A 14,128-nucleotide genomic window follows, 5' to 3' on the forward strand; every position below is an offset into this window, starting at 1 on the left:
GATGTCGATTTGGACGCCTTGAATGTTTTGCTGAACACATTTGAATCGAAGCGAACTAAAGACATGTCAAAAAAAAAAAAAAGTATGTATGAATATCAAGTTTAATGTGAACGTGATTTAAAAAGCTGGACTGGAAAGATTGTTTTTTGGAGAATAAAAATGCATTAAAGGGAAGGAAACTATTGCGAATGTCAAATTTTTCTTGAATAATACTGATTTCAAAAATCTCTTATTAGCTCACAGTTTGTATTGTGTTACTCAGATCAGATCATCATATTTTTTTGTTCACAATCTTTAACAACATTCATAATAGGCAGCGTGTACATGTTTTAGCAGGAAAGGTGTCTCTGTTTACATAAATAATAGCTGCTCATGTCAGTTCATGTGAGCTTTTTGCCTAGCAGACATTTTAATAGGCTGCTAGAAAAGGCACAGGTGTAAATAATGATATTAATTATGGCTGCGTTCCATTTTGCTTTCTCACTTTCAGTGTGCATCCTGGGTCACACTGTCCTGACTGACATGAACTGAACACAGATCACCTGTGCTCTTCATTTTAAAATGGCTGCTGATAAAAGGCTTCCTTTACACAAAAAAAGTCAGTATTTCATTATTTTAACATCTTTCGTTGAATAAATTCCAAACATTTTAAAATTCTCCACTTCAAACTGCAGCTTGAGCGTGAATAACAGTGTTGGCCAATCAGAGGCGAGTGAGGCTGACACATGACACCTCAGGTGTGACGCCCCTTAGCTCCGCCCTCATCGGCCACGCCCTCTTCAGTGGTAGCGAGCTGGTGTGGTTTGAGTTTACCTGAGAGAGAATCAGAGGGAGAGGACAAAGCAGCGCGAACACGTCCAATTCAGTCGTTATTGAATGTAGTCGCCGCGGAGTTGTTGGTTTATTTTTGTAAAGATGGACGAGGTGTTTTTAAAATCCGCTTTACCTGCCGCTGCGGACTCTTTCATGCTCAACGACACCAGTCTGGCTGTGCCGGCCGAGCTCACTGACAGGTCCTCGGCCAAACCCGATTCAAACGACCGGAGCCTGCGAGTTCACCAGCAGGTCCAGCTCACACTGGCCCGGAAGGCGAAGAGGACTCTTTCTAATGGTGAGGAACAAAAAAACTACTCTAAATGATTTAAGTAATGGTTTTTCAAAGTCACACAACGACACACCTCATTTATAGAGTGTCATAAAGGGTTCACACTGGGCCATTTATTGCTCCCCCGTTCTCTATTGACAACAAAGAATAACAGTTATCTCTCTTAGAAACATGTATTTTTAAATATTTAATCATTAACATTATATTAATATTGTGAATAAAAGTGTTAGAATGAAGGAAGAACACTATATAGTTACCTGCAGGTTTGTCTGTTTCTAGCCTTTTCTCGTTGTTTTAAGCAGCATAACCAAAGACAAATTCAGTATTTTAGTTATATAATCTAACTAAAATATATATAATATGTATATGTAATATTTTCATTAGAAGAAGAAGAAGAAGACGACGACTCACTCTATACCACTTTCTCTTTTAAAAAAAGGCCTTGAGTCACACTAGGTACACACACTAGATAGTAGAAGTTGAGTATCTACTGATACTAAACTGGGCCCTATGTACCGCTAGATCCATGGTTCTCAAACTGTGGTACGTGTACCACCAGTGGTACACAAGCTTCCTCTGGTGGTACTTGGAGGAAAATCCAAAAAATACCATTCTACTGTATATACCAGGGTATGATGTCGGAGTGGAGCTGAGGAATTTGGACCACAGTGCGTAGAGAATGAAACTGTGAGGAAGAGGAGGATGATGAGGGCAAATTATCTTACTGGGAGTAAATCTGCCTCCTGTGAAAAGTCCACGGCTGACTTTACTCGACCTTACTTGATTGATGATTATGGTGTTATTTTGAGAACTTTTGGTTGGAAAAGTTTAAGAGCCACTGCTTTAGATCAAAATGTACTCACTATAAAAGAGTTTTGGTTAGCACACGGAGCCTTTATACCAAAGAAAGCAATAAAAGACATGCTTATAACAATGCTTTTAGCTTTACTGATACTGTATTAGTGAAAAGTGATTTCCGTCAACAAACTCTCTTAAATGTGACACACTGGAGCTTTTAAAGTACTAAACTGTTAATAACATGTGCACTGCTGAGTATTATATTTACCATCGTATTTGCACACAGCTGATGTAATAAACAATAAAAATAATAATAAACAGCGCTCTTTACATTGTGTGTTTAGCTAAAGATTTATGTGACATACAGGGTTTTTGGATTAGATTAGATTTTACTTTTTTTTTTTGCGATATATAATCTAGTTATTTTGACCAGTATTGGATAGTAACAGGAATCGCCAAAGACACCCACATATGATATTGTCACGATATATAAGTTACAATACGACATTAACACAATATTGTGATTCTGGATGGGAATTGGTCCGATACTCGTCAAAATCACTGGATCTGATATCGGACAGATAAAAATGTAAAATTCGATACAATCCAAAAGTCCTTTATATCGCATGCTTCACTATACATAGACTGCAAAAATGTACATAAAAATCTCATCTTTAAAAGGCAGATTTTTTTAATTGAAATCAAACCTTAGCAAGATCAGATCAATATTTAGATGTTCTCTCGTGTCCAATTCATTAAAATGTGAAGACCCAGAGGGGGATTCCTGACCCTCAGCTGACCTGGACCCAACTTAAGACCGTGGCTTGAGGATGTGCTTTTTGTTAATTGCATACTAATGGACATCTACTATCATTTAGACTACAATAAAGGTCATTTTTGTGACGAGAATGTACGCTGCAGAGCAGTTTCCTCGTCCAACAGGTTCCTGCAGTTTCATTCATGCAACTCAAGTCTGATAGTAGCTGACAGAGCTTCAACTTAATATCTCACCCACTTCCTTGATCTATAGTGGTAGGTGTGAGTAATCAACTCCTGTCAGTCGTCCTCTAGAAATGACAATAATAACATTTAGTGACAGATGAAATTCCCACATTTAGCTGTGTGAACTACACAGCAGGACTCGTATGACTCTGCTTTCTCCTCAGCCTGAAACAACAGTGAATGTTTATCAAAATAAAAATGGTTTTGTTAGCAGTTTAATGTGTCCAAGTTTGCAGATGACACATTTATTTATTTATCTGTGGATTTATCAATTGATTTTTATTCATTTTATAATAAAATAAGAATATAAAACCTGTAATTTATATTGATCTCCCTTATAAATCAACTGCCTACCAATTGCAACACTAACGATTCATATTTTTAGTTATAAAGTGCCAGAAACGTAGAGATCATATGTATATTTATATTTATATATATATGTAAATAATTTCTTTCTTACTTGTATTACTTACTTGTATATTGTTTATTTGTTTGTTTATTATCTATTGTTGAGCTGCTGTAACGCCGTTTTCTCTCCACTGTGAGATAAATAAAAGTTATCTTATCTTATCTTATCTTATCTGTTTACAAACAGTAAATCTTCATATTTGAACAAGTGGTAAACAAAGTTTGAAATGAAACAAGGTAGATCAATAGATAAATAAATGCTTTTATTGTTTAATTGTTCAAAATTGTTACTTCCATAGGAGTTCCATTTGCAATGTCACATAAATTACACAAGATATGAAAGTCATTAATACTATTAATCACCAAAGACAACAAGACAAATTACTATAAGCCACACTAAACACCTTTTATTTAACTGTGATTTCAATTTTTCATTCAAGTTTAAGGATGAATTATTGCACAAAAGCGTGTTTTCAGTCTCATCCTTTTAATTGCAGGACCCTGAATCTATGGCTTATTAGTAATCGTTTCAGAATTTAAAGCATGAGCAGGATCTCAGACAGAGAAGTAATTCATCATTGACATGGCAATTATCATTTGCTGCACACACTTATATAAATGTGCTACAGTTTATAAGGCTTAGTGTGGTTATGTGGGAGTGTGAAATGAACCCCAGAGGGAAGATAATGACATATTTAAGTCTTTAGTAACTGACAAACATTAATAATACATGTGTTGAATCCTTTTAATCTGCCTCCGCTGCTCCCTTTCTGCCAAGTAAACACAAAATTTAGTTTACAAAACTGTAAAAGTGTGTGTTCTTTTTTTCTTTTAAGCTGCCATGATATGAGTCACGCCTTTGACCTGAGGTGGTGTTAGTGTTGCCTTGTGTTCAGATGGTGATGGCGTGAAACTGTACACGCTAACAAAACCTCTTCGACTTGTTTCAGGTGGTGTCCACTTACAGAGAAACACCGCTCAGAGCTTTGATGCTGCAGATGGACTTTTACCAAATACGAAGGCAAGGGGCTTTTTTAGCTCTTTAATAATTTTTACACACACACACACACACACATGCACAGCTATCCCTTTAAGGACTCTACATTGACTTCCATTCATCTGAGCGGCCTAATTATAGTGATATTCCTTACCTTAACCACAAACCTTAACCAAACCACAATTCAAATCTAAGCCCTAAACTTAACACCTCAGGAATGAACCTCTGCCTTATTAGGACCAGGTTTTGTTCTCCATGAGGACTACTAGTCCTGACAAGGTCAGTGTTTATGCCAGAAAACAAACAAATGTTGCTCTCCTGCTTCCTCGTGAACAATAACAGGGTCACACAGACTCACGCTGTGCTTTACATATTCCACGCCGTCGTTTGATTACATTCAAATGTCCTGCAGCTGCGTCATATTCACGGCCTCGTCGTGTATCAAAAGAAACATTGGCTTATTATATTAGTGGTGGTCTGATATGGGTTTCTCTTTGGCCACTGCTAGAAATAAGTGTAACTGTAACACATTTATTTCAAAGTAAAAATAATGTACAAACTAAATGATAAATAAATAAAACGGGTTATCAAAAAATTAAACTTCATTAAATTAGGGCTGAAGCAATTACTCGATTACTCAACAATCGTTAGTTGCAGCCCTACGTCAAATACATTGCTGGGTAAAACTTACCAGCTTTAATCAAATGTATGAAAATAAAAATGTGTAAACTTACATAAATGAGTAATAATCAGCAGCTTTGTTAAATATAATAACTTAAATGCATGTGTACAGTGTATTCCTGTGTAATATTGAGTATTCTACTCTGTAAATGTAAAGTTTTTTTTAGAGGAGAATTACAGAATAAATAAGCCACAGCATGTTAAAGTGAAGCTTGTGTTTTTGTTGTCTTTTGACAGGTGAATGGATTCACCTTCACCAACCGCTCTCTATCAAACAGCCGCGTGCGCAGACCCTCCAGGAGGGTGGAGGTGTCTCCACCGCCGAGCCCAGGATTTCCTCGCAGCCGCTTCAATTCCAGCACCCTCCGCTTTGGGACGTACACACACCCGGGACCCAGTCAGCCACAGATGACGGGGACTCTGCACGACCGCACGTTCGCGTCCGACTCGTTTCTGCGCTACGCCTTCTCAGAGGCGCCTCGAGGAAGTCGGCCGCACGCGTCCACGCCTACACATGGGAGTTTCCGGCAGAGGTCACTGAGGCAGACTCCCCCCGTGTTTGCAAACGCAGCATTTCAGCGGAGTGGCGGTGATTATGGCTCGCACTTGAGCCACAACCAGACTTCGTTCAAACAGGAGAGAAGTGGTGATGTGATGCTCGGTGCCGCGCAGCCTGATGAAGGTCTGTCCTGGTTGACTCACGTCAGGAGAAATGCACACGGGCTCCGCAGACTGAACTCGTACCCGCCCTCTGTCACCAGCGTGGACGTGGACGTGAGCCGGCAGATGGAATTAGAACTTCCTTTTCAGCAGATACAGAGGCAGAATGTCGCAAATCTGTAAGGTTCACGTGTTAACACACTTTTACACATTATTGTACTTTGTCTCATCCTGGGCCGTGTGTCTGTCTCCACACAGGAAGTCAGAGAACAAGCTTCCAGAGATGACCTTAGAGAGAGCAGTGAGCCTGTTGACCCAGGAGGACGAGGAAACACTGCTCCATGCGGCGAGCCACATACAGAATCAATGTTTCAAGAGCACTGAAGCAAAAAAGATGGTACGTTTAGTCATATGTACGGGGTTTTTTTTTTTTTGTTTGTTTTTTTTACCTCAAACAAAACTATTTTTCCATTCTGACTCTGACTTCATCACTGATATCATTTGTAGTGATGCTGTCACTAAGGATGAGCTGATATGATATCGTATATTAGGGAAACCAAAAAGTTATACCAGATATAACTGTAACAATTACTCTATTCATCGATTATTAAATTAATCGTCAACTATTTTGATATTTCATTATTAAAACAAGATTTCTGATTGTTTCAGTTTCTTAAATGTGAATATTTTCTTTGTTTCTTTGCTCCAGATAACAAAGAAATCATTAAAAGTTAATCATTTTGTGGAAATACATTATTTCCAGGTTTGACAAACACTGATCAACATTTTTTTAATGTTTCTGACATTTTATGGACCAAACAATTACTTGATTAATCGAGAAAATTACCGACAGATTAATCGATGATGAAAATTATTGTTAGTTGCAGCTCTAGATATAATTTAAAACCCCTAAATGTTGATTTAGCTGTTTATTTAACTGTTTATTATATATTGTATAACAGAATATTTGTTATCCAGTTGGAAGTTTAGTTATTTTAAAATAGCTGGTTATGTCTCACATGGTTAATGCTCTGTATTTATATAGCACACGTTAGGAGCAACGTGGGGGTGTCTTGCCCAAGGACACGTCGGCATGTAGACTAGCGGAGCCGGGAATCAAACCCACAAACTTCGAGTTGAAAGACGACTGGCTCTACCACTGAGACACCGTCATGCATCAGCATGTTCTTTAAAGCTTATCATATCATGGCTTACATGTCTTCATTTTTTATGTCTGGATGTGTTTGTTTGTCCATAATCCGGTCTTCTTTCTTTCTTCCTTTCTTGTCTCCAGGTGTACTACCTGCGCGGAATCGGAAAGCTCCTGCAGCTGCTCCACGTCGACCACGAGGAGGTTCAGCGGGTCGCTGCTGGCGCGCTGCGCAACGTCGTTTACCAGAGCAGTGAGAACAAGATGGAGGTGAAGGAGAACAACGGCATGGCAACGATTCTTGGTGCACTGAAGAGCAGCCGCGATGTGGAGACCAGACGGCAACTGACTGGTCAGTCCTAGTAATGTCTTGTCTATGTGTAAGTATAGAGTCAATTTAAGAAATTAATAATTTTGTATGTTCCTTTATAGGTCTTTTGTGGAACCTCTCCTCTCATGACCTCCTGAAGGAGCGCCTGAGCAAAGACGCCTTATCTGTCCTCACAAAGTCCGTCCTCGTGCCCAGCTCTGGCATTTCTGAAGGCGAGAACCCAAAAGACGAGCTCCTGGCGGACGACGAGGTTTTCCACAATGCCACGGGCTGCCTGCGGTATGCTTCTTTGATAGAACTGAAACAGGGGAGACTCTGTGTGCTTTTGGAGTAAACAGACAGCAGTTGTGCAGTCAGAACAGTCAGCAAGTGCCAAAAATAAAAGACAGAAATAATCGTGCTGGAAAAGGGAAAAAAAAAAACTACCCCTGACTGTTCTGACTCCACATATGAAGGAGCAGATGTAGGAAGTTAAAAGTCCACAGTCACTGTCACGTGCATGATATGGCAGTAATTTTATGGTATTACAAAGAGCGAGAGTTAGCAGAAGGCAGAGCTACAGCGCCAGCCGGTGCCAGGTTGTGTTTTGAGTAAACAGTCTCAGATCAGGGGATAAACTCATATCCTCCGTCTGAATTCTGCTGCGTAAAGAAACGCTGTCTGTAGTTCTAAGGCAAGAACCAAAGAACTTTTAATGATTTCTGATGGGAAAACTCAGGGAAACCTACTCTTTGTTTTCACTTTTAGAAAAAGCCTTTAATAAAAATGACAGCAGTGGAAAAATATTCTTAATACTATACTAATACTAATACTATAATAATAATAAGTCTTATGAAAAGACATTTAAACCATCAACTAGGGTTTAATGTCAGTAATCGCCTTCCGAGTGACTAAACATTTACCTCACTATCAAAACATCTACGATTTGTCTTTCAACTATTTGGTTTTATTGTTGGCCTCTACTTGCCTCTCTGTTGACAAAGCAGAGGAGAATCAGACGCTCCGCTCCCTTGGCAACTAAAGCCAGATGAAAAGAGCCAAACGGCTGAATTATTCATAGAGCGCTCTCTTCTGTCTGCTCTGCTGAGCTGAAATCACTCAGTTCTTGCCAGCCTGGTGTTATCAAGTTCTCCTTATCATGTTCTCAGTCCCTGTAAGCTCCCGGAGTCCCTGCAGATAAAAAAAAAAAAAAGATGAGCTCTTTTTCTTTTGTAAAACTGTCATTTTATTGATTTTCCTGGATGCAGCTATTAGCTTAATGACATAGTTAACTCATAATTTGAATGTGTGAATGTTATTCTTTGTTATTAACATTGTTGACAGAAGTTACAGTCACTGGTCACTTTATTAGGTACACCCAATAAAGTGATAGTAGTGGCTTGCTACTGTGGGTTTCGGCTTCTGCAGCCCAGGGTTTGACCTTTCTTTTCTTTTTTTTTGCATTCAGTGATGGCCATCTGCATAGTTTCGTTATAACAAGTGTTTTTTTGTGACTGTTTTGAACCAGTCTGGTTGTTCTCTGACATCAATAAAGCCAGAGAACTGCTTCTTACTGGATAAATCTCACTGTAAACCCTGTTGTTGTTTAAAAAGAAAATCCCAGTGCATCAGCAAGTTCTGAAATACTCAAACCAGCCTGTTTGGCACCAACAAACATACCACATAAAAAGACACTTAAACAACCCTTTTTCCCCCCACTCTGGTGCTCGGTTTGAACCTCTTGACCATATCTACATGCACTAAATGCACTGAGTTGCTCCCATGTGATTGGCTGATGTTGGCTTGAGTATATCGTTGTTTCCTATAGAACGTTAAGATGTTTCCTTCATGGTTCTGGTTGTTTCTGTTTCCAGGAATCTGAGCTCTGCTGGTCCAGACGGCAGAAAAGCGATGAGGCACTGTGAGAATCTTATTGACTCTCTGGTCTACTACATTCGGGGAACCATAGCCGACTATAAGACGGATGACAAGGTGAAATGAAAATAATGAGCATCCCAGATGAAAAATTTATCTTCACACAAGGGTATTTTTACAAAAAAATGCTCAGTTTTCTCAGTTTAATTTGAATCCACATCAATATCTGCTCTGAAGTCCACAGAGAACTGCGTCTGCATCCTGCACAACCTGTCTTATCAGTTTGAGGCAGAGCTTCCAAAGAAATACATGCAAGACCTGAGGGAATCTCGGCAAAACTTGGCCTCCGATCCGAAGAGTGTCAGCTGCTTTCCTAATCGCAGTGCCAAGATTACAGAGGTAATCCCTTCAGACAATAATCCACACTGACGACAAAGAATATGTGGCATAATATTTGACAGCAGTTCTGTGAAACCCCCGCAGGATTCCTCTGTGTTTAATCAATCGCTAAAATGGCATTGTTTTTATGATTTGCATGATGAGGTAGCGGTAACATCGAGTTGGAGAAGATTAAATCACAGTGAAGTTTAAGCTTTGGACAGAATCCAAAATGAAGTTTACAATATGTCAGTGTTGTGTTTTCTGTTGCCCTCAGGTGGCCAAAAAAATAAACTGCATGCACACTTCAAGACATTAGAATCGAGCTATAAGGTTTATTTCCCACATATTCGCATTAAGTGTGGTTTCAAATGACCTTATTTATGTGGACACTCAAAAATGACACCCTCTCTCCAAAGCTAGGAGCATTAATCAGCTTCTTTAACAGCCTCTACTTGGAGAGATTTTATAATCTGACCTTGAGGATCAGCGATAATGGCCAATAAGAGCGACTGCTCCCTGTGCGCTTTTAAATTCAGCCCAAATGTGCAGGAGGAAATAATGATGTTCATTTCACTATATAATAAGCACGTAACTAGGCAAGAAAAATGGAAAGACGGAAACTGGTTTCTGAGTTTGGAAAACGCATTTTAATGAAATACTCGTCACACGTCAGTGCACATTTCATCTTTTAAGCAATTATCTGCATTGCGGCTTCTCAGATGCTGCGGTTCGTTATAATTTTGGGAAATTCCAGCACAATGATGCTGCACAGTGGCACTGAAGGCTCAGCCTGGGTTCCCTGGTACTTTTTAAATGCCTTCAATGACACACACACACAGAGATAGAGAGAGAGAGAGCAGGAAAGATGCCTGCCAGCCACTGTCATTCATCACCCTCCTGCTGTGACTGTGAACTCTGTGAACCCACCAGAGCAGCAGCTCATCACCTGTGTATGTGTGTGTGTGTTTCTTAGCATCTGGAGCGACAGTGCCCCCTGCTGGAAGAGAAGGCGAACCCCAGTGGCATAGAATGGCTGTGGAGCGCCATCACAATCCGCATGTACCTGTCGCTGATTGCCCGCAGTGTGCGCCACTACACCCAGGAGGCTGCTGTCGGAGCCCTGCAGAACATCACAGCTGGGAAAGGAGTGGTAAGATTATGGAAAACAAATATCAACACATATTGTAGAGATATTCACGCTCTTCTTTTAAATTTTAAAAAGATGGGATAAAGAAATAACGTTATTTGTTCGTTTTTGTGTCTTTTTAACATATATACATTTAATCGCCTCAGACAATTGGACACATTATAGTTGATCCCATAATTAATTTAATTTAATTTAATTTAATTTAATTTAATTTAATTTAATTTAATTTAATTTAATTTAATTTGATTTAATTTAATTTAAATGAAACCCTGTATGCATCTGTAGTTTGATGGCCATAGTTAATTTTCATTATTTGACTGAAATCTTTCAGTTTAACGAAAGGAACTTGCAATTTTTTCCCAATAACATTGATCCAAACAAACCCAAGACTTGAAAGATGCAATACACCCAGGGGCCAGTTTATTAGGTACACAGGACACCTAATAAAGTGATGCCTTTTGTCTACCTTAGTTATTAACAAGGAGTTATTGCTGTGAGTGATTGTTGTCTTTGTATCATTTCAAACCAGTCTGGTTGTTTTCCTCTGGCATCAACAAGGCATTTTTGCCCAAACTGCTGCTCACTGGATTTTCTCTCTCTTTTTTTTGGACCAGTCTCTGTAAAAAAAAAACTAGAGCTGGTTGTGTGTGAAAATCCCTTTAGATCAGCAGTTTTCTTAAGTACTCAGCCCAGCCTGTCTGGCACCAACAACCATACCACATTCAAAGTCACTTAAATGACTTTTTTCCCTCATTCTGGTGCTTGGTTTGAACTCCAGCAGCCGGTCTTGACCATGTTTACTATAGTCGGCTTTCGCATGAACAAGCAGGTAAATAATCAAGTAGCCTTTGAGCTTATATTACGTGTAATTCCATACGTCCTCTGTGGCAGGTGTCTGAAGCCATCGCTTTCACTATTGTTCAGCGGGAAAATGGTCTTCAGCACGTCCGTAAGATACTGCGGGAGGGAGAGAGCGACGTGAAGAAGACGACCATTTCTCTGATAAAAAACCTCTCCCGCCACGAGGAGCTGCACCCGGATATTGGTAACCTGAACTCACCTGACCTTTGAACATTCATCATCATTTTAATTATTTTATTCCTTTAGAGCCAAAGACATGACATAGGGGAAAAAAAACTATTTGTGGCCACAAAATACCAAATGATAGCCACAAAATAGTAATTTGTAGCCATGAAATAGGTATAATGTGCGCACTAAATACATTAATGTCAGTCCCATGAATGACCTTGAGAGCTGCATAAGCAAAAAGGGTTGCCAGAGGGCTGAAGCAGCAAGATGGACAGAGGAAGTGTGACTGATTTTTATTTTAGATTGGGAATGAGTTACAGAGATATTCTCAAAAGCCTGGCATTGCAAGGAATCATTATTCAAATTGATTCTAATTCATATTTCGTGCAAACATCATACCTATTTCGTGGCCGCAAACATTTCTTCCAAATGACCCAACTGCAGTACTTGCATGGCTCTTTTGTGAGCCAGCATCCTCTGATCACTTTATTTCCACTAAAGACGCTAAATTACTTTAGCCTTTGAATTTTGCTTACCTAAAACTGCAGTTAAGTCAAATTAAATGAAAACTGTACATATTTCATGTGTCTCTTCCTCCCTAAAGTGAAGCAGGTGTTACCAGAGCTGGTGCCGCTGCTGCCCAACGACGACACTGGCACCGACCTGCCCTCAGAATCGACAGCTTGCCTGTGCCACATCCTCACTGACCTGAGTCAGAGCAACTCGCAGCACGTCAGAGCTGTCGTCAGCCACGGAGCCCTTCCAAAGATCATCAACATCAGCAGCAAGGACAATGGGTCAGTCAAGAACTTAACATTTACTGAGATATTATATGATGTAGAACGCAGTCACCGTGGAATACAAAATACACTGTGTACAAACAAGTCTTACACTCGCAACGTTAAGCGCAAAAAGTGTCCCATTAAAATCCATTCAAACTCTGATTAAAGTATAACACATTTTCTTTTATCTGGGTGTATCTGGGCTTTTTGCATAGTAAAAATGTATCATTTTTACTACTCTCCACAAGATGGCGTCATTTTGGCCATATTTGGCATATGGAGAAAAACATATTACCACTAGATGGCAGTGTCAGTCACAATTGTTGCTGCTAATCATTGACATATCCTAGTCTGAAATAACTGAACACAAATACATTTACTTTGCATGTAGTATATTGAAAGTAATTCATATTTTCTGTTGTTTTTCTAAAAACATGGGGGCATCATGACAAAAAAATATCAATAATTAGGTCAGATGTTGGTGAAAAAACATCAGCTCACTGAAAGTACAATATCATAATGTAAAATTTACAGCAGCTTTACCCCCCATTTTAGAGATATTTTATCTTTAACTAACTTGTGATATGCAGTATAAAGTCTATTTAATGTATGTAAAAGAGGACACAATCATTCGATCTTTCTGTGTCCCAGTTATGGACCAACCAGAGCGGGTCAGGCTGCATGTGTCCTGCTGCACACCATGTGGAGACACAGTGATCTCCATGGGGCCTACAAGAAGGTGGGTGCTTATTTTATGACTGTGTAACACATGTCTTTAAAGGGGCTGTTGTCAGTGGTTTAGTTTGTTTCTTCCATCTAAAATCACTGTCCTTGTTTTCTACTTTTGTAGTATCAAGTATTTAGTGTAACATACCCTTCTGTCTAATGACCTTTTACGTATATCATTAGAAGAATAATAATCTGCTCTCGGCTCGTTCACTATCTTTATTTCTATATTTACTACTTCTTACTGCCAAGGAATGAACACAGTAGCGTTCTCTTGGAGCAAACCTTAAAACTAATACATTACAACATTACAAACACATTAAAGCACTGATTGACAAAATGAGTGCTTAATTCCTTTTCTGTTATTAATGTTCTGGTTCAGATAAATGATTATTAAGTATTTAACTGTATATTTATGTCACCTGGTAGCTGTGTGCTCTGCTGTTTCCTGCAATGATGCTACCACCGGGGGGCAGTACAGTAAAGCCTTCTTAAATGCCACATGATGTTGCAGTAGCTTGATGAAAAAAATGTGAATTCTAATATCCACATTTATCTTTGTCTTCTTTTTCTCAACAGTGTGGCCTCAGGAAAGCGGATTTCATTAACCCGAGAACAACAAAGGCTGTGAACTCGGGTCGAAACTGAGTGCATATGTGTGTCTATATGTATACATTCATACATACATATATATATGTATATATATATATATATATATGTATATTTATTTATATATATGTATGTATGAATGTATATCTATATATATATATATATATATATATACATATATATATGTACTCTCCGAGCTGCGGTGATGAGCAGTATCAGTACTGTATGCACTATTTTTCTGTGACACAGGGTTTGTTTGCTGTAGTTATTTCCTGTCAGTGTCTCGTGAAACAGCCGAAGACTTGGCCATTTTCCTTTGTGTCTGTGTGGCTTAAGAACAAACATTGTTTTATTTAGACGTAGAAAACAGGAACAGCGGAGTGATGTCGTTAAAAAACAGAGACTGATAACAGAACTCATAACACAACAAACGTGCAGCATTAGTGACGCGACGTACAGGGTCGCTTT

The 14,128-nt window shown here is 39.1% G+C and overlaps 1 protein-coding gene across 1 annotated transcript; it reads left to right on the forward strand.

Annotated features, from left to right (window-relative positions):
* Positions 1 to 778: 778 nt before the first annotated feature.
* pkp2 (plakophilin 2) lies at positions 779 to 13,767 on the forward strand. The gene is made up of 13 exons (XM_058625220.1): positions 779 to 1,111; positions 4,264 to 4,334; positions 5,229 to 5,830; positions 5,910 to 6,048; positions 6,946 to 7,153; positions 7,234 to 7,411; positions 8,986 to 9,103; positions 9,224 to 9,385; positions 10,341 to 10,517; positions 11,406 to 11,559; positions 12,148 to 12,340; positions 12,977 to 13,064; positions 13,631 to 13,767. The coding sequence occupies exons 1-13, from the start codon at positions 916 to 918 to the stop codon at positions 13,697 to 13,699; spliced, it is 2,355 nt and encodes a 784-aa protein (XP_058481203.1). The 5' UTR covers positions 779 to 915; the 3' UTR covers positions 13,700 to 13,767.
* Positions 13,768 to 14,128: the final 361 nt, after the last annotated feature.

Source organism: Solea solea, chromosome 3 (assembly GCF_958295425.1).
Source record: "Solea solea chromosome 3, fSolSol10.1, whole genome shotgun sequence".
NCBI lineage: Eukaryota > Metazoa > Chordata > Actinopteri > Pleuronectiformes > Soleidae > Solea > Solea solea.

Bases quoted from the DNA above. Each gene is read 5' to 3' on its own strand.
- pkp2 (XM_058625220.1), top strand. From the start codon at position 916: ATGGACGAGGTGTTTTTAAAATCCGCTTTACCTGCCGCTGCGGACTCT. The intron at 1,112-4,263 runs GTGAGGAACAAA...GACTTGTTTCAG, and splicing joins GAAGAGGACTCTTTCTAATG to GTGGTGTCCACTTACAGAGA. The intron at 9,104-9,223 runs GTGAAATGAAAA...TCTGCTCTGAAG, and splicing joins ACTATAAGACGGATGACAAG to TCCACAGAGAACTGCGTCTG.